The following is a 19,818-nucleotide window of genomic DNA, read 5'->3' as shown; positions in this document are numbered from 1 at the left end:
TGAGAACTATGATACCGCATCTGGTGACTTCTCTTACTTAGCCTTGCATAGTTTCACAATCATCCTGCCGCTCTCTATCTCTCATTTCTTTCTTTCATAATTTTCCTCATTTTTCCTCTCTGTTTTCCAGTTTTATCTCTCTTATTTCAGGATTTGTTGACGGTTTTGAATTCTCTAGGGTACTTAGTGTGACCCCACAATCCCTTCTTTCCCATTCTCTGATCCCTGTGCATCTTCCTCTATTTATGTTTTTTTTCTCCTATCATTTCTCATTTCCCTATTCTTAATTTTACTAATCGTCTCTTCTCACTTGCATCTTATCTATACAACCTCCCATCATTGTTATATACAGTTTCACATACTTTTGTATACTGTATGCACGTGCTTGCAGTTTTGCCTAGCCTCTCCATTTCCTCCCAATTCTTAGATATTGATGAGTGCACCGATTCTACACTGTGCGTGAATGGGGACTGTACCAACACTAGAGGGAGCTATACCTGTATGTGCCGTGAAGGTTACTTGCTGGATTCCTCCAGGAGCAGCTGCATCTGTAAGTTTACACACTAAACTAATCTTTCAGTATCACGGACAGTTTTGCCAAGTTGTGGGGCCTGTTTTATTTTTGTGTTGGAATAGCGTCACTCCTGCGTGTAGTGTTAATAATAGCAAAGCCATTTAATCAGAGTTAGAGCTAGGAATAATGTATCACTGCAAGGTCCTGGCTAATTTTAATTTCATGGTGTCATTGTGCAATGTGTGCACTCACCAAAGAACATGGATGGGCACAAGTTTTTCTGAATAGCAACGCATGCTAGTCCTCATGTCATTTTATTTTTAAAAAAATGGTGGTCCAATATCTTAGAGCAAGGACTGGTATAAACCTATGTTAGTTGATATCATCATGCAACTAAGACCTCACATAGTATAAGTGCAAAGATATAATTGGCCTTCTGACTAAGAGATCCTTTTCTTTTAGCCCATCATGTGATATCAGAAGTCAAGGGTCCGTGTTTCCGAATCTTACGGGATGGAAAATGCTCCCTCCCCATCCTCCGGAATATCACCAAGCAAATCTGTTGCTGCAGCCGGGTTGGAAAGGCTTGGGGCAAGGGCTGTGAGCAGTGCCCTCCCTTTGGTACAGGTCAGATAACATAAATAGAGCAATAACAAATCTAGGGGCATAGTTATCACAGGTTTTTACAGATCTCTATTCAGTTATAAAAGATAATTTAGGGTAAACTATGACTTTCACCCAATGCTTAATACTGTATGCTCTAAACATCCTACACAAGTAAATAAAGATCATTGAAGATTTTCATTGGTAAATTGTGGCAAGCCATTCTTGCCATTCAGAGTACATACAGGGCCAGAGCTCACTTTCAGCGTTAAAATGTACCAGTTATTATAAACATAAATGAATACCATCATGGGAAAATGCATCTTTTTTAAAACCTATTAATTACAAAATTCTGCACTGAAATCCATTTTACAAAAGAGCAAACTTTTTATCTATTTTTAATTTTGAAATTTACCTTGAAGGACATGTAAAGCCTACATTTGCCTACAATGTATATCAGTTGGACAGGTCTGCCCCACCCAAATGGCATCATTTGTACTGCATACATCCCCTCCGCTTGCCAGCACCATCACATTTTCCTAAAGCAAATAGCAGCTTTCACCTGGTGGCCATTTTTCCTCTGATACATAATCAGTTACATTTAAATCTGCAAACAGCATACACACACACAGACACTTATTCAGCATGCATTTAATCAAGAATACAGGCTCACACAGGCCTGTGTGAGTCTGTATTCTTGATTAAATGCATGCTGAATAAGTGTCTGTGTGTGTGTATGCTGTTGATCTGTCTCTGATAAAAGTTCTGCTTTGTTTGAGCACTGTAATGGTAAAGCTGAACTCAGGAGAAAAAAATTGAAGCAGGCAGCTGAGTTTCCTTGGGAACCAGCAATGCCATCTATTTACTGGCTGCTAGACTGGAGGGCGTGTTTAGTAATCTGAGCTTAGAACAACTGAGCATGCCCACAAGCCAGAAATCAAAGCAAATTCCTGAGGGAGGGGGGTGAGTGGGTTACAGGAGGAGAAGGAAATCTAAGTGATTAAGGGGATGTTGCAGCCTTACTATTAATCTCTGGACAACCAGTGTGGCAGGTATTGAAAGATTATAAAGAGGCTGTTCACTGATTACATTTTTATGTGTGGGGTTTACATATCCTTTGAGGCTAGCCATTTTCTTACTTTCCCAAGTGCTCCCAGACATGTGACTTGTGCTCTGATAAACTTCAGTTACCCATTACTTTTGCGTTGCAAGTTGGAATAATGTCACACGATTTTCAGGAAATTTGTTGTCATGGGTAGCACAGATTTTACATGTGTGACAATTCTCCTAGTGTGCCTGGGCGATGGCAGACCAGATCTGTTGCCTGCTGTTGATCTGCTGTACCACACTTTAATAAATCTGAAGATACTTTTGCCTTGACTAACATTTGGACTGCATTTAAAGCATAATGTGCTAGGATCAAATGTAATTGTGGGAAAATGTCTTCTTTTCCCAACAATTAAGCCCAATTACCACAACTAATGTGTTTTCCATTCGGTGATCCAAAATACATTGCCTGACATCTCAAATACATTAAATATAGTGAGAGCCAGTAAGAACATTGGCCCCAAATACATTAAATGCAGTGAGAGACAGTTGGAACATTAGCCATAAATATATAAAATACAGTGAAAGGCAATGGTTCTTGGCACCTCAGATCACACTTACCCTTCTAAAAAGTAGGTTACTTGAAGGCTGGAGAAGGTTTCTGCAATTTATAGGTCAAAATACACTACAGTTTTTGTTTTGTGATTTGTAGTGCTAAAAATGCTCCCATGGTCCACCTAGTGGTAGACATGAGAATAGCACTGAAGCAAAACAAGAGACAGCCAAGTCCCACCTGATTTGGAGAAATAATATTCAGTAACAGAAATAGCTTATCTGAAAGCAGTTCTATTGCACAGTGTTGTTCACACCAGTTTGTGTGTATGAGCAAACAAACATTATCATCCAGTGATGACATGTCCCACTCATGAATAGTAAAGGATCTGTAAATGGCAAATGTTGATCATTCACATCCAGACAGATATACTTGTTTTCTGACCAACATTTTCAAATATATGTGATTTATTTTATGGGTGAGATCATGAGGCTGATCATTTCTCCACCCTTACCTTTACAATAATTTGACTTTATTTTTAGTTCTTTCTGAAATTGCTGGTACAAAAAGGGGACCTGTCAGCCAGTCATAAAAATATGTATATTAAAACTTGTTTTTAAATTAAACATAAAATTCGAATTATGTTTTATTAAAACCTCTATACCTGTTATTAAGGTATTTAAAAATCTCAGTTGTCAATCATATATTGCCTGCCCCACCTGTATGCCTCAGACATACAGATGAGGCAGACAATTACTTTCACTTTAATTTCTGCACTTTCTAGATGTCGCTGCACTTGTCTTATTCCCCCTCCCTCCTTACCACCTATAATTGTGTAGCTTGTGTATGGGCATAGACATCAGGTCCCTATTCTGGCACATATACAATATTGTGGGATAATGCAAAGCTTGTCTTAATGGGCACTTGCCTGTTTGTTGTGATTGTGACTTCCAGGAGTGAAGGGAACTAATTTGAATCATTTGTATGAGTTAGGTTTATTTTGTCTGACTAGTACAAAAGAAAAGGATTAAGAATAATCCTTTGAGTCCCCTTTAAATCAAATTCACTCACATGCATAAAAGATAGATAACCATTTTAAAAGTCTGTTATTCAGCAAGTATTCACCATTTTCATTAGAGTTGAAGATAACGTTACCGGGGGTCATTTATAAACACTGGGCAAATTTGCACCTGGGCTGTAACAAAGCGAAACCAATCACTGATTAGATGTATTCAGCCAGCTGCAGGTAGAACAAAGGAAGCAGACATCTGATTGGTCAGCACTGAAGCATATATTCTACTACAATTCTCTACATTTTTTCAGAACACAGAGATGTCCAATCTGCAATTTTCAGTTGCTGCTTAAATGCATTTAATAATTAAACACATTATTCAGTGAGAAACACAACCATTTATTGGCTCAGAATTTAAATACAAGATTCAAAAAACAAAACATACTATACCAAATGGAAGGTACATACCATGCTACATGGCATCCTCTCTCCTTCCTCCTTTAGGAAGGAGAGAGGGTGCCATGTAGCATGGGATGTACCTTCCATTTGGTATAGTATGTTTTGTTTTTTGAATCTTGTATTTAAATTCTGAGCCAATAAATGGTTGTGTTTCTCACTGAATAATGTGTTTAATTATTGTATGTTATTTCAGGACCTTTCAGTGAGATACATCTTAGGTTTTCTTTCTCAATCTTACTAATTGTTATTAAATGCATTTACCAGCTGTTGGTGAATTCTGTGAGTTTTAGCTAAATCGTTGAGGTCTGCATTTCATTTTGGAGATCCTTATTTTATGGAATTCCCCTTGAGCCCCCTTGCCTCTAAATATGGGTCTGTCTGACAGTATGATTTAAGATATTCTACAAATAATTTTGTTCTAGTGTAACAGCATATATATGACATCTTATTGCTTGATGATAAGAAACTGACTAAATGATTAATATTACAGAAGGATTTAAAGAGACCTGTCCTGCTGGGCCCGGGTACCACTATTCTGCCTCAGACCTGCGTATCAACACCCGGTATGTTGGGCAGGACCAAGCACGGGTGCCACTCCTTCGCCAACCAGCATCAAGAGGATTTCCTTTCACCACAGCTAGCCCAGTCTACCATGCTGTTACAGGTAAGAGATAATGGCATTTGGTGGCCCCCAGATTTTCATGTCCAAGATTGATTTTAATACATTTGTCCTTGTGCTGGTAAAACAGTAAAACTAGAAAAATTAACACTGGTATTGCAACCTACAGCAACCGATCTTCTATTAGCTCCTAAACAAGAGACCAAAAATACTTCTTACTAAATGGTTGCTCTGAGTTACTAGACCTTGTTCAAAATGTGCCACTTATATTGATTCAGGCCACAGGCTACATTGAGGTGGCCTTCCCATGCAGGGTGGGGCATTACAATTGTGCTCTCTGCACTAAAAGAGTTGAATTTCCAGTTTCATTACTGGAATTTTGGCTATGAAATTTCCTAGTTTCTTTTTCACACCTGATAATTTGTGGGTTGCTACTGCCAGAGGCAATGTTCTCCCCTTGCATCATGGCAGAAGCACCCTGTTTATTACATTATCACCACTGTGTAATAGACTTAAGGTGGCCATACATGTTAAAGGAATACTGTCATGGGAAAACATGTTTTTTTCAAAATGTATCAGTTAGAGCTTCTCCAGCAGAATGATGCATTGAAATCTGTTTTTCAAAAACACAAACTGATTTTTGTATATTTAATTTTGAAATTTCACATGGGGCTAGCTATATTCTTCATTTCCCAGGGTGCCAGAACCATGTGACCTGTGTTCTGATAAATTTCAGTTTTTTACCTGTAATATCAAACGGGGATGCCCGTCGGGGGGCTTCATACACAGGCAAATAAGCTGCCGAATTGGTCTGAAGGACTCAAATCAGCAGCGTATATCTGCCCATGGATAGCCACCTTTACTCTTGCTAACCTTAAATGACACATACAGTTGTACTAAGTGCTAAGTTATAACATACACTATGCTAACTTGCATCTATCATAGGCCATATCACTGTGGAAAGACAGCAGGATATTGACCAGAGTAGAATCTCGTCACCAAACCAAAGAGTACCTTCCAGGGAACCCGTATCAGCCAACAGATCTATTTCTGGCCCTGACAGGGTCTCAGTATTGCCTGCTCCAGTTCCTACAGAAACACAAAAAGAAGCTCCCTCTCAAGGTATTTTCTTGATATGAGATGCCTATGCTGCACACATATTTGTGCCCAAGAATCTAAGACAAATTATTACTTATAATAATAATAATTATATTAATACCTTCAGTTTTTTATGGATAATTTAAAATGTTTAAATTTGTGTACAAATTATAACAAAATATCCAAAGATAACAAAAACTTATACAAAAGTTTCTATAAAGCTCCAAGGTTATAATCTGTTTTTGTAAATTGAACCATATAAGCAAACTATAGTGCTGTATCTATCTATCTATCTATCTATCTATCTATCTATCTATATATATATATATATATAAAAGAACAAACAGAGCAAACCCTATAATGGTTAAAATGCCCAGGGTGCTGGAAAAAATAATAATAGTATACAGACAGTGAGCCGCACACACCAGGACTTTGCAAAAAAATGAAAAGTTTATTTGAAAAAAAAGTCCAACGTTTCGAGCACTGACGGTGCTCTTCCTCAGGTCCCTGAGGAAGAGCACTGTCAGTGCTCGAAACGTTGGACCTTTTTTTCAAATAAACTTTTCATTTTTTTCAAAGTCCTGGTGTGTGCGGCTCACTGTCTGTATAATATATATATATATATATATATACATACACTTTTTTATTTGTCGTATCTGTGTGTTTCAGAATCTAGTATATGTGAGTTGAATCCACAGATTTGTGGGCCAGGTCGCTGTGTTCCACGTTTGGGCAGTTACACCTGTGTATGTAATACTGGATACTGGCTAAGCACACAGGGGACACACTGCATTGGTGAGACTGCATTTTCTTTTACATAATATACAAAATATGCTATCTAGTGTGTTTTTTACCCATGATACATAGTTATTTTCCAAAAGTTCAGCATAATTGTGAATTGGTCCTTAGGCCAAACGGTCAAATCAGCCCGATATCAACCACTTCAAGGTTGGCATATCAGAAAAAGATTCACTCATATGGCAACCTTAGCAAATAAACAGATCTTTACATGTATTCCCAGTTTTAGCTGCATAAATCTATATCGGTGGCAGACTAAAGACATTGTAATCAAAATTACAAAAAGATCATTTAGCCAGAAACCCCCTAGGTCCCAAGTATTCTGGATAATAGATAATATACTTGTATATGGTTCCAAACTAAAGACATAAATGCCAATAATGAGGTAGAACATGTGAAAAAGAAGGCAGATACAATAGGAAGTATCAGGTATGGCAAGTATTATCCAGAAAAGTCCTATTTATTTCCCTGCCTACAGTCAGAAATTAGTTTTTGTTCATTTTGTAATACCTACATAGACAGGTCCTTGTACTTGAAGATAACTAAGCTAGCACAAGTTCATGCTAAGCAACCATCCTGTTTTCTATACTTAAGTGTTTTTAGTGCTTCTAATTACAACAAAATATCCTGAAAGCCCAGGGCCCAAGCATTTCAGATCTTATATCTGTAGAATTAAGGGAAATAATTAATCAGGTTAGAGAATGACATGAAAAATGTGTTTGAAGTCACCCAAAAGAGGTGAGACAATAGGAATTTACAAGGCATCTCTATTTAACTACTTCTAAGAAAAGGGCCCCACATGGCAGGCACAATTAGAAGAATTTTCAAGTGTACAGGTGGATTGTCAGCAGGCCTATAAGCACAATCTGGCAATCCACCTGTACACTTGAAAATTCTTCTAATTGTGCCTTCACCGAGCATTGTATCCGCCCAGGTTAAGGCACACTCAGCCGATATCTGCCAACAAACAACAGTCGCTGGCAATCTGCCTTCATTGTAAAATGCCCCAGGGTTATTTATTCTAATTTTTATAAATGAAATGCTGGTAATTAGTAATAACAAACAGCTGTAGAGTCTCTTAATAGGTACACCAAAGTAAACCTTACAGTTGATTGCCAAGTGCCTTCATATGCATACCCAGCTCACTTTGTTCCTACTCTAAACAGACATGGATGAATGCAGACAGAGGCCAAGCCTTTGCACCAATGGGCGCTGTGAGAATACTGTGGGCAGCTACCGCTGTGCTTGCTCTGCTGGATTCAGTACTAACCCACAAGGCACAGAGTGTACAGGTCAGAGAAATTACTTTAATGCTCTTGTTGGCATTCAGAAGGTTTGGCAGGGGTGACTTTTTCATTTTACTAAATCATTCGCAGGAACCTATCTAGAAATCAAATAATTAGTGGAATACAATAAAAGATATAATTCTGCTAGCAATATATTCAGACTTATACAGAAAGCTTTTGTCTTCTAGTGGAGCTCAGGTCTATTTAGGGCTCTCAGGATACCCAAAAAATGTTACATGAATTCTACTTTATTAGAAGGGTATGGAATCTGGGTTCATCTGGGTTCAGACATTGATGAGTGCAGCACTGATCAGACACCCTGTGACAATGGCCGGTGCGAAAACACCCCAGGAAGCTACCGATGTTTCTGCTCTCCAGGCTTTACCCTGAACCCCCAGGGCAAATCTTGCATAGGTAATAAGCGCATAGACTAATATACAGTACTAACAGAGCCAGCATGTAATAATAGGAGGAATATTTTTACAAGCGTTCTCTGCTAAGGCACTGTATATTAATAACGGTGCCATGTTTATAAGACAGTCCTCACTAGGATCAAATGATCTGCTGTGGCATATGTATAGTTTATCAGTCTTACTGAAGATAAGTGGCTCAGTTTTATGGACTTTGTTGTTTTAGATATCTACAATAAAGACAAGTTTTAGTGAATTAAGGAGTGCGTGCCATCTCTCCTTTAGTTGATATACATATAGATCAACCTTTCCTAGGGCCAAAGTGAACTTATGACAGTGACATGTCAATCATTTCCACCATAACTGGGTAGTTCACCTTAAAGTTCATTTTTAGTGTGTTACTAAATATCTTATTCCTAACAACTTTTCAATTGGTCTTTATTTTTTATTTCTTATAGTTTTTGAATAATTTACATTCTGCTCCTGCCTCTTTCCATATTTAAAATAGGGGGGTCATTTACCACACAAGCCAAAAAACTAATTCTTGATGAGGCTAAAGTGTGATTTTTATTTTTACTTTTTATTAATCATCTTTGTATTCATCTGGTCTCCTATTTATCTCCCAGTCCCTCATTCAAACAACTCCCTAGTTACTATGGTAAATCAGACCCTAGCAACCAGATAACTACTAAATTCCAAAGCTAAATAATTTAAAAACTGCAAGAAATAAAAATTAAGACTATTTGCAAATTTGCAAAGTCTACTAAAAGATAATTTAAAGGTACTGCCTGTTTAATATCAGTAACATATTCATTATTACTAAGAATAAAATAGCAGTAAAATGCTTACGAGTAAGTTTCTCATGTGGCAATATTACAGTTGTCACAATGTAAATCTGGAGAACTGTAAGCATGTAATTGACTTTTCCCTTTTGAGTGCCACATTGTAAAGGTCCACTATATAAAAACAAGAACAAACATGTGAACCAGATAGCTTTGTGCCTAGGTAAATTTAGTAGTCTGTTTCTACTACATCATTTTTGGATTTGGCTTAATACTGAATCCTTCAAGAAGGACTGGCTGACAGCAAACTAGAAAAATGTACGTTGTATGTTAAAAAAAAAAGTTGCTGGCAACTATGCATCGGTAAATACACAAATTGTTTGGCTTTGACAGTGTTTAATGACTGGTAAATTGCGAGTGTTTTGATTATAAAATCCAGATTATCCCAGGGAAGAGATTTTTTTATTTTCTTTACAATACAGGTATGGGATCCCTTATCCAGAAACCCGTTATCCAGAAAGCTCCGAATTATGGAAAGCCCGTCTCCCATAGACTCCATTTTATTCAAATAGTTCAGAATTCTAAAACTGATTTCCTTTTTCTCTGTAGTAATAAAACAGTAACTTTTAATTGATCCCAACTAAGATAGAAATACTCCTTATTGGAGGCAAAACAACCCCATTGGGTTTAATTAATGTTTTATTGATTTTTTAGTAGACTTAAGGTATGGGGATCCAAATTACGTAAAGACCCCTTATCTGGAATACCCTTGGTCCCGAGCATTCTGGATAACGGGTCCTATACCTGTATTACAAACCATTATTTTGTTAGGCAGTTTCTGGAATAGCTCTGATCTTAAAGAGAAATAATCAAAAAGATACTGTAATAATGATAATCTGACCACATTAGGCTAAAAATAACATGCTACATACAGTATATCATATTAGCATTAGGTTAATGTAATTAAAGCCAAACAATTTGAACAAGCCCAGTAATCCTTAGCAAGCAATGAGCTGGGGGATACTATGTGACTTTTAGTACAGTGCTTATGCTTCCAAAAGGCTTTTTTTGTATACAATGCATGAAATTGTATTAAGCTGGACATTTGAAAAAAATTGATTCTAGTAAACATTTTATCACAGCACATACAAAAAGAACAATTGTAAATAAGTCAAAAGGATGCTGTTATCTTTTAACCAACAAGTGGATAGAAGGATAAAAGATCTAGACAGGTATCTTTCTTGGCTGCTGAAATGGGACTCACTTATTGGCTGTTACTTGTACTCACTCCATGCACCTTTTTGAAACACTGGATGCAGAGTTATATAATTTACAAAAACTCTGCCATGTATTAATCCTCCTGTCTTCTGTACTGCAGACATTGATGAATGTCGTATTAGCCCAAGACGCTTCTGCTTGAGTGGCCGATGTGAAAATACCCCTGGGAGCTTCCTTTGTGTTTGTCCAGTAGGGTATACTGCCAATCCACAAGGCACAGACTGCCAAGGTAAGCAGCACACCCTCACCCCCTCCTATCTATGTAAATGAGTAGTTAGTCAGTCTAAGACCTTTATCCTCCATTTACCCCAATAAACAAAAGAACATTAAATAAAATTATTAATTTTACTTACCCAATAACCTTTATTTAAAAAATAAAAAGCCCACAAAATCAAATGAAATGATGAGCCAGTACAACAACTCCTGATAAAAAAAAGTGTGTCTACCCAACAGACATTATATATTAAGGCTTAAGTTTTGATAAGTGGGAATGGCTTGCTTGTCTTCTGTGATCTTTCTCTCTCTAATAATGTAAGCTTTGCAGTCTTTAAAAGCTGCTTTGCCTTTTGAAAAGTATTGAAGCACTTACTTCCCTTGGGTTCTTTCTCTTGTCCCTAAACCTAAACTTAAAGGCATTCTGCTACAGTTTTGGAGCTCCTCAATAACTTCTATTGGCCTTCAAACAGCATAGGGTCATTATCACATATATATTATGAAACAAAAGATTACACCTAAAAAATTATCTTCTAGACACGGACGAATGTCGTCAGACTCCTCGAATATGTGGATCTGGTAGATGTCAGAACACTCCCGGCAGTTTCCGTTGCTCATGTCCAGTTGGATACAGACTAACACCACAGGGCAATGAATGCATTGGTAAGGAGAGACAGACCTATTTTACCTGGTAATGCAATGATTATATTATTATATTAAATGTAATGCGATAAATAGTTTATTGAAGAAACCCAAATTGCTGGGGACTTAAACAATACTCACTTTCCTGTTTAAGGTTATTGAGATACAAGAGTAAGCAAATATAAAAATGCACTTCTGCTGCTTCATTACAGGTATTTGCATTAAAATGCGCACTTTGCACTTCAGTATAGTTGTGCTTGGCGTTGCTCAGTCCTTCATGCATTCCAAATCAAGCGATGACGAGCCCATTGACGCAGGAGAACCATGGAGCTACCATCAACTCCTGACCAGTTGGTAGCTCCAGCTGGCTAGCCAGCCTACTCATTTAGAAATAAAAAAAATTGCTCCTGTATGTACACAAGGGCAGTTATAGTCCCCACAGTTTCCCTGCAGTCAGTTGTGTGTAAAAGCACTTTCATTAAAGGTACTTTGCATCAAAATATGCACATCCCTATAGTTGGCTTTCCGCCACTCAGTCCTTCCTGCCCTCCATTCCTAATGGAGGGCTGCTTAACCTACTAATGCAGGAGAACCCTGGAGCTACTCTCACCTCTGGACTACGGGACGGCTCCAGGGTTTGCTAAGTGCCCTGCATCAATTACAGCTCAAAGAATAGGGTGCACACATCACTCACACACCAAACACCAGAAATGATGCCAGACAGACTTCGAAAATATTTGCCACAACTGCGACAAAGCACACATGCAGTTGCATCAATTTTGGTGAATCGGACACAATTGTGGTAGGCGCAGTCCAATTACATATCCCCTTTGCAACCGCAATGATGCCAGATGGTGGACTGCGTCTGACGTCACCCTGGAGCTCCCCCACATGAACACGCCACAGAGGAATACAATGCCAGCACAGTTACTCCCTCAGAAGCAGCTTAAAGTTCAGATGGTTATGGGGACTATATGCAAATGTATTGCCATTGCAATTTTAAAAAGAAAGAGCACATACAGGAAGGTTCTCCAGCTACAGGTATATGTAAGACACCACAGACTTCCAATGAACATCTGTATGTACCCACCTAATATCACGGATGGTGAACCAATAAGATTTAACAAGTATGGAATAGTTTTACTGTTCTAAGAAGGTGTATTATACATTTTCCACTGAGTATATACCTTCTATGGTGGAATGAATGAATCTGTACTAAAACTACTACACTATATTATATATTTTCTGTTTGCTTTTATCTGTACTTTACCCCAAGCTCTATTTAGAGCTGCCTCCTACTATTGCTTCTTAGCAAAAAAGTTTGTAATGGGAAAAAAAACACAGCGATTGCACTTGCGAATATACATGTGCCCTAAAGTGTTCACAAAATTCATTACATGAGCTAAAAAACAATAAAAAGTTCACAAAGTATTTTAAATTCATATAGGAATTCACTACAAAAATTCAACCAGTCCCACCAACTCATCAATTAATATGTATTTATTTAGAAAGTGCAAAAATACCTGAACAGCTTGTACTTGCAGAACAGACTTCCCTTTTGCAACTGACCCCTATATATAAATGTGCAAGTCAAGTAAAACAAAGTAGCAATCAAATATTTCAAATATTGCTTTTTTTCTCTTCAGATATAAATGAGTGTGAGAATCCTGGAGCCTGCGCTGGGCAGGAGTGTCTAAATACACCTGGATCCTTCCAATGTCGTCAGTGTCATAGTGGATATAGGCTGCAGAACCGGCGTTGTGTGGGTAAGTGGCCACTTTTACAGTCTATTTCCACTGACACATACTGTGAGCTGCAATGAGTACCATTCACTTTCTTCTAGACATTAATGAGTGTCAAACAGACTCTGCTTGTGGACGTCATGGAAAATGCATTAACACTGAGGGCTCCTTTGAATGCGAGTGTCTCCCAGGATACCACCTTAATGACAGAAACCGCTGTACAGGTAGAAGACTATGTTTCTAAGGAAAACTAATTGCCACCCTTCTATCTCTGACTGCATCCAATCCCCTGATACTCCCATAAATGTGTCTGAACACCACCTCATAGAATAACCTCTTCATCACCCTACCCTCAGCATAACTCTAATCCATTCTGCCCACCATCTCCCTGACTAGGTGCCTAATCCAGTTATGTCGATCTCAAAAAATCTCATGGCATTTTGTACTTGATCTAAGCCCATGGGACATAGGAAGGAAAGGATACGCTTCGAAACATTCAAAATGACAAATAATAAGCCTATTGATTTAAAATGTTTAAGTCACACGGGGCATATAACATGGAATCTCTTCCAGTTTGGAAAATATTTGCTTAAATTCCTTCTTTGCATGTACAGTGTGCACTACGGAAGATTTGGACCTGCGTTAGTGTTCAGCACTATCGCTCTACAAGGCAGAAAGTAGTCAAACACATTTTGAATCATTAACACAGAAAAACTAGAAGACCAAGTATCTGGACACTCTGGGGCACATTTACTTATCCACGAACGCTCCGACCGTTCGCTCGATCGGTCCAATTGTATTTTCTGCGACTTTTTCGTACCTTGCGCAACTTTTTCGACGCTTGTGCGACTTTTTTTGTATTTGAACGCGAAAAAAATCGGATCGGTTTTGCCGCTGTTTACAATCGGTCGGTACGAAAATTTGGTGACTTTCGGATCGCCAATACGATATTATCGTGACTAATACGATTTTTTTCAGAAGCAATTTCGTGATATTTGCGATCTTCAGAAATTTTCATTTGCAATCCGAATTTTTCCCATTTGGGATTCGAACTCGTGTTTTGATAAATCTGCCCCTTTGTCTGAACTGATATGCTCATTGTTTGAACACAGTAATAACCATGTGTGACGCCAAGCATTGTCTGGGTGGTTACCATCTGGCAATCTGATGGAAGAGTTTGGGTTTGGCAGATGCAAGCAGGACCTTACTTGTCTATGCTGATGGTAAACTGCAAATTTTGGTAAACTGGATTAATAGATTAAAATGATAAAATATTAACCCTAAGGGGCCCATTTATCAATTTTTTTCCACAACTTTTTCATACTTTCATACAAAATCGTATTTGTCGTATTTGTATGAAAGTTTCGGAATTCATTCAAGTTTCAGTATCGTGACTTTCCTTTGGCCAGGTTGGAGCTGCAGAGTGCCATTGAGTAATATGGGAGGCTTCCAAAATCATGCACCGAAGGTTCAAAGTCAGAAAGGTTTTCGCGTCGTTAATTTAATAACTTTCGGATTGTACCACGATATTTTCGTACAAGCATGACGCAACTTTTTTGCAAAATTAACGCAGAAATTTTCGTATTTAATACGAATTTTCGCAAATTTTACTCAGAATTCAGACTTTAATAAATCGTCCCCTAAGTGTTTCTTGTTCTTCATTATTAATCTTGAGCCCTAGATGAATTAGAGCAATGAAATGTTTATTAGCTCAAGCTGAGGACAGGGCTAAATCATCCTAACTTAGCGCACACGCACGCACACACACACACTCCACTTTAAAAATGCACAATTGACGTAATACCTAAAACTAAATTGCCAGAGTTTTTAAAGGCCTGTGCTACAAAAGGCACCTGAGGTAAGTAAAAAAAGATTTCCAAATATCAAATAAGGGGAAGAGATGAGCAGATATGAGCAGATTTTTTAATGTTTTGTAAAATCAGCAGTTGGACTCATATGCTGCCTCCTTCTACATTTCTTTTTTCCCTCATTTGTTTTCAGATATTAATGAATGTCTGGAGGGAGATTTCTGTTTTCCACGTGGAGAGTGCCAGAATACAGAGGGTTCTTACATATGTGTGTGCGCAGAGGGATACGTCACTACTCCTGATGGTGCCTCCTGTGTCGGTAGGTCTTTATGGAACAACACCCACTAAACATTCAAGTTGTTTACAAGACAGATAGGGTAATGTAATAAAAGTTGCAGCATTTGCTACAGGTGTAATAATTTATAGCAGCCACTCAGCATTTACTGGTTACCTGTTTAAAAGCAAACATTATATTGGTTGCTATGGTTTATTGCACCCGAGCAAAACATTTTGCCTTTTATTGCCTATGGGGGGTGTTATGCAGTCTTTTTTAATATATGTGCAATCATCTTTCTCCCAAGAGAAGTGGTACTGAAGGAATTTGCTAGCACTCCCTTGTATATAACTGCACTTGTTTATACATTAGCCAGTGTGTACGGATGCTTGTGTTTATCAGGGTGAAACTTGCACAGCTTGTAAAGATATGCTATAAATACAGTATATAAGTTGAGCATGTTTTTCTTTTCTCTTTGTCAGATAAAGATGAATGTCAACAAGGCACCCTCTGCCAAGGAGGGAGATGTATTAATACACAAGGGTCATTCCAATGCCAATGTCCTACTGGCTTCAGAGTCACTTTTAACAAAGCAGCCTGCACAGGTAAGATTGAGGAAACTAATCCAGAACATAATAGGAGGAAGCAGAACCCACAGTCGTGGGATGGGCTGGGTGATGGGGGGTCCTGACAGAGGGGTCTGCTTCCTCTTTAACAATAAAGATCCCTGCTCCCTGGGTGCTCTCCTACCTGACAGTGAGCAGTTGGGGAGTGGGGTACGCAAGCTAATCAGCTAGCCAGCCACAGATAGCGATTGTAGTGAGCTCTGGGCTCATATGAAATTTTTTTTGTGGGGGGAACCCTGCACTTAGTACTTACGCCACTGCAGCTCTGTATTCAGAGGGTGCATGAAGGGCCTAATAATGATCACAGCAGTCCCTGTACTGTAAGAAAAGAGAATTACATACCAGTCTTTATTGTCTATTGGTTGGGAACGTAACTAAATTCAATAACTAACAACTAAAATAACAAATCCAGGTATAGACAAGATGATGGTAGAAAAAATTATCCGAGAAGAATCCCAAAAACTAAATGTTCATGCCTTCCTCCTAGATATTGATGAGTGTCAGGAAAGAGGAACTTCCCTATGTGGCACACAGAGCTGTGAAAACACTTTGGGCTCTTACAGGTGCATTGCGCAGTGTGATACGGGATACAGGCTGACAGCATCCGGTGACTGTGAAGGTACAGAAAAGTGCTACACATGTCTCTCTGAGCTAAAAGATTCTGGTACATTAGGGAGGATTATAGGCAGATAGGGGATGTTCTTTTTTCCCATAAAAACAATCAACGCACCAGAGGTCACCCCTTTAGATTAGAGGAACAGAGTTCCCATTTGAAGCAGCGTAGGTGGTTTTTCACGGTGAGGGCAGTGAGGTTGTGGAATGCCCTTCCTAGTGATGTGGTAATGGCAGATTCTGTTAATGCCTTTAAGAGGGGCCTGGATGATTTCTTGAACAATCATAGTATCCAAGGCTTGTTTATGCATGTGAGTGTTTAAATAGGTCTTGTATAGTATAGGATTGTGTGCTGTGTTTACTTGGAAGGGTTGAAGGAACTTGAGGGACTCTGATCGTTTTTCAACCCTATGTAACTATGGTACCATTTGGCACATTAAGAACATATGTGCGGCTCTCAGGCAACCTCAGTAGATTTGTACATATTACATTGTAAGCCCCTGTAAGCAGGGAGATCCGCACATTGTCATGTAAATATGTTTTGCTGCAGAAGATGTCATAGTTATAGTGTGGTTGTGATTAAACAGGTTATAGACAGAAAACAAGGAAACTTAATTTTCATTGTAAATCTTCTGTTTACAGATATCAATGAATGTGCCAATTCTACAATATGTGGGGACAATGCAGTATGTAAAAATCTTTTAGGTTCCTACCGCTGCACTTGTAACTGGGGCCATGAGATGTCCAGTGAGGGTCAGCACTGCATTGGTATGTGACTTATTTCTAGGTCATGTTTGACTAGCATAAACAAGTGTTAATTCAATATTCCTATTATTGGGGAGCTCAACCCTCTGATTATGGACCCAAATAGGATGTCAGGTGCAATTACTGGAAGAGCCCTACCTTGTATAGGGATCAATATACAGTTGTAAAAAAATCCAGTACCACACTGAGAAGGTAAATCCGCGAATAAGTGCTTATTTAGCCCAAATACATACAGAAAAAAACATTTGCGGCTCCTCCTAGCCCTTTTCCTTTGAAGTGTTAATTCAATAGACATTGTATATATTTAACTTGCCTAGAAAAGTTCATCATATTATACTAGAGACAACTAATTACAATTTTACAGCAGATAGAAGTATAATAAAATGCTTTCATGGAATTTTTTCTGTTCAACACATTGTTTGTTCCTATAAACTTTTGAAGGAAACAATCAACTTCCAATCGCTTTTTATAGTCATCCCCTCTGCAAGAAAAATAGTTTATTCCTGTTGAAATTGGTTCCCATTGTTACAAAAATTTGTTTACCTGACCATAAAAACATTGGCTGTTTTATCTTTTTCAGATGTTGATGAATGTTTAGAATATGGAAGATCTATTTGTGGGACAAAGCGTTGTGAAAATACACCGGGATCCTATAGATGTATTAGTGACTGTGAGCCAGGTTACCAGTTATCTTCTTCAGGTGACTGCACAGGTGAGGAAAATGCTGGTCCTAGAAGTTATAATTATTATTACCATGTATTTTTACTGTATAGGCCAGTATTGGTTTAAAAAAGGATGTTTAAAACTTACTTTAGTCCCTTTCCCAGGGAGCTTACAATCTATGAACTCTATTATATTCACACACTAGTCAATTTGATCAGTAACAAATTAAGCTGCCAGTATATTTTGCAGGCAGTGGGAAGCTATAGAAACATACGGAGAACATACAATCCCTTGCAAACGTCATGCAGGACAGTTAGAACAACAATAATTAAACAGAATTAATCAGAATCTTGTATTTGGCATAGTTGCCAGTTCAGTGGATTAAATGCCTATGTAAAGTTTAGCACAATCCTTATTTTCTTTTGTCAGATATCAATGAGTGTCTGAACAAGACTGTCTGTGGTGACCATGCAATGTGCCACAATCTGGCAGGAACCTATCAATGCCTGTGTGACCAAGGATATGAGGGAGCAAGGGGTGAACGTCACTGTGTTGGTGAGTGATTGAACTACATGGGCATATTTATTAAACTATAAAAGCAGAGCCACGGGGGATTTTCAACTCTCTAGTCACTTGTGTAGGATTTTAGGTTCATATTTATCAGCTGGTGAAAGTAAATGTTTAAAAGAATATGGCTCCAAAAAATCCATACAAATAAACAAAGAGCACTGAGCATGTGCAGTGTCACTGACACTCCTAACAAAATCCAAGATGGGGAGCATAAAAGGCCAGGATCATTACTTCTATAGAGATGCTGAACCTTTAGGCTGATGCAATAACTTCAGTTTATAAAATGTCATTTCTAGCCATATTCATTTTTAGGATTCTCCTTTGGGGGTCAAACCCATGCAGAAACTGTCTGTGTCCTAATTAGCAATGTTTTTTTATAGATTAAAGGGCCTAAGACTGAGGAATTTTTTTTGTATATGCCTGTGTATTTGACAATTAGGGTTTCTAACCACACATTATATTTTCTTTCTGCCATCTGCAGATGTCAATGAATGTCTAACCCTGCAAAGTGTCTGTGGCACAGCTCTCTGTGAGAATGTGGAGGGCTCCTTTCTCTGTACATGTCCAAATAGCAAGGAGGAATTTGATCCAATGTCTGGAAAATGCATCAGATCTAACTCTACTAGTAAGTAATTTACCAATCGCAAAAAAGTAATCTCTTGGCAGTTAGTAGTAAATCAGATCATGTTATTAAATTAAAGGTGTCTCCAAAAATGATACCTTAGACTCTTTATATTTCATTTGACTCCTAGTCCGCCCTGTGCTGCCCAGCCTTCCTAGCCCATCTCAAGTGGACACACTGACTTCAGGTCACAAGGAATGTTATTACAATTTGGAAGAGTCTGAAGTTTGTGGGAATGTCCTTGCTAGAAATGTAAGCCGGGATGAATGCTGCTGTAGCATAGGTGAAGGATGGGGCCAAAACTGTGAGAGATGCCCAGCAATAGACACAGGTAAGTGAATGGAAGTGTTAAATATTGTGTACTGAGCATCATTTTAACAGTTTGCATATATGTTACCCCTCCTGCAAGTAGCAGGAAACATAAGGAAAAGATACACAAAGCAAAGAGCTGCATTAGTGCAGTATCCCAGAACTACCAATCAGATAATAGCTTTTATAACAACTCTGATCTGACTAAAGGCCATTTTAGATTGGCTGTTCTGGGTTGTAAAACTCTTGAGCAGCCAGATCTATATTGGTTTATGGGATACTGCAGCTGAAATCTAAATCATTTAGCAGGTCAAGCACAGGACAAGCATCCTGTGTATAGCACTTAAAGGAACAGTAACACTAAAAAATGAAAGAGCTTTAAAGTAATAAGAATATAATGCACTGTTGCCCTGCACTGGTAAAACTGGTGTGTTTGCTACAGTAACACTACTATAATTGATATAATAAGCTGCTGTGTAGCCACGGGGGCAGCCATTCAAGCTTGAAAAAAGG

At 38.3% G+C, this 19,818-nt stretch overlaps 1 protein-coding gene across 6 annotated transcripts in view; it reads left to right on the top strand.

Annotated features, from left to right (window-relative positions):
• ltbp4 (latent transforming growth factor beta binding protein 4) overlaps window positions 1-19,818 on the top strand; it is a 90,056-nt gene that overhangs the window by 60,179 nt on the left and 10,059 nt on the right. For 2 of the 6 annotated variants that reach the window (XM_031891274.1, XM_031891279.1), the window contains 19 exons: window positions 428-550; window positions 977-1,141; window positions 4,679-4,852; window positions 5,753-5,929; window positions 6,575-6,700; window positions 7,870-7,995; window positions 8,278-8,403; window positions 10,560-10,688; window positions 11,210-11,335; window positions 12,961-13,080; window positions 13,158-13,280; window positions 15,058-15,183; window positions 15,621-15,743; window positions 16,252-16,383; window positions 17,019-17,144; window positions 17,722-17,853; window positions 18,234-18,359; window positions 18,856-18,999; window positions 19,127-19,327. In XM_031891274.1, the coding sequence (XP_031747134.1) occupies window positions 428-550; window positions 977-1,141; window positions 4,679-4,852; window positions 5,753-5,929; window positions 6,575-6,700; window positions 7,870-7,995; window positions 8,278-8,403; window positions 10,560-10,688; window positions 11,210-11,335; window positions 12,961-13,080; window positions 13,158-13,280; window positions 15,058-15,183; window positions 15,621-15,743; window positions 16,252-16,383; window positions 17,019-17,144; window positions 17,722-17,853; window positions 18,234-18,359; window positions 18,856-18,999; window positions 19,127-19,327 (2,625 nt within the window). The remainder of the gene's footprint in view (window positions 1-427; window positions 551-976; window positions 1,142-4,678; window positions 4,853-5,752; window positions 5,930-6,574; window positions 6,701-7,869; window positions 7,996-8,277; window positions 8,404-10,559; window positions 10,689-11,209; window positions 11,336-12,960; window positions 13,081-13,157; window positions 13,281-15,057; window positions 15,184-15,620; window positions 15,744-16,251; window positions 16,384-17,018; window positions 17,145-17,721; window positions 17,854-18,233; window positions 18,360-18,855; window positions 19,000-19,126; window positions 19,328-19,818) is intronic. The other 4 variants (XM_031891276.1, XM_031891275.1, XM_031891277.1 and 1 more) reach the window with 4 other exon arrangements.

This window comes from Xenopus tropicalis, chromosome 8, assembly GCF_000004195.4.
Source record: "Xenopus tropicalis strain Nigerian chromosome 8, UCB_Xtro_10.0, whole genome shotgun sequence".
Lineage (NCBI taxonomy): Eukaryota > Metazoa > Chordata > Amphibia > Anura > Pipidae > Xenopus > Xenopus tropicalis.
Note: the sequence above shows the minus strand (reverse complement) of the source record. Positions and strands in the feature narration are given on the sequence as shown.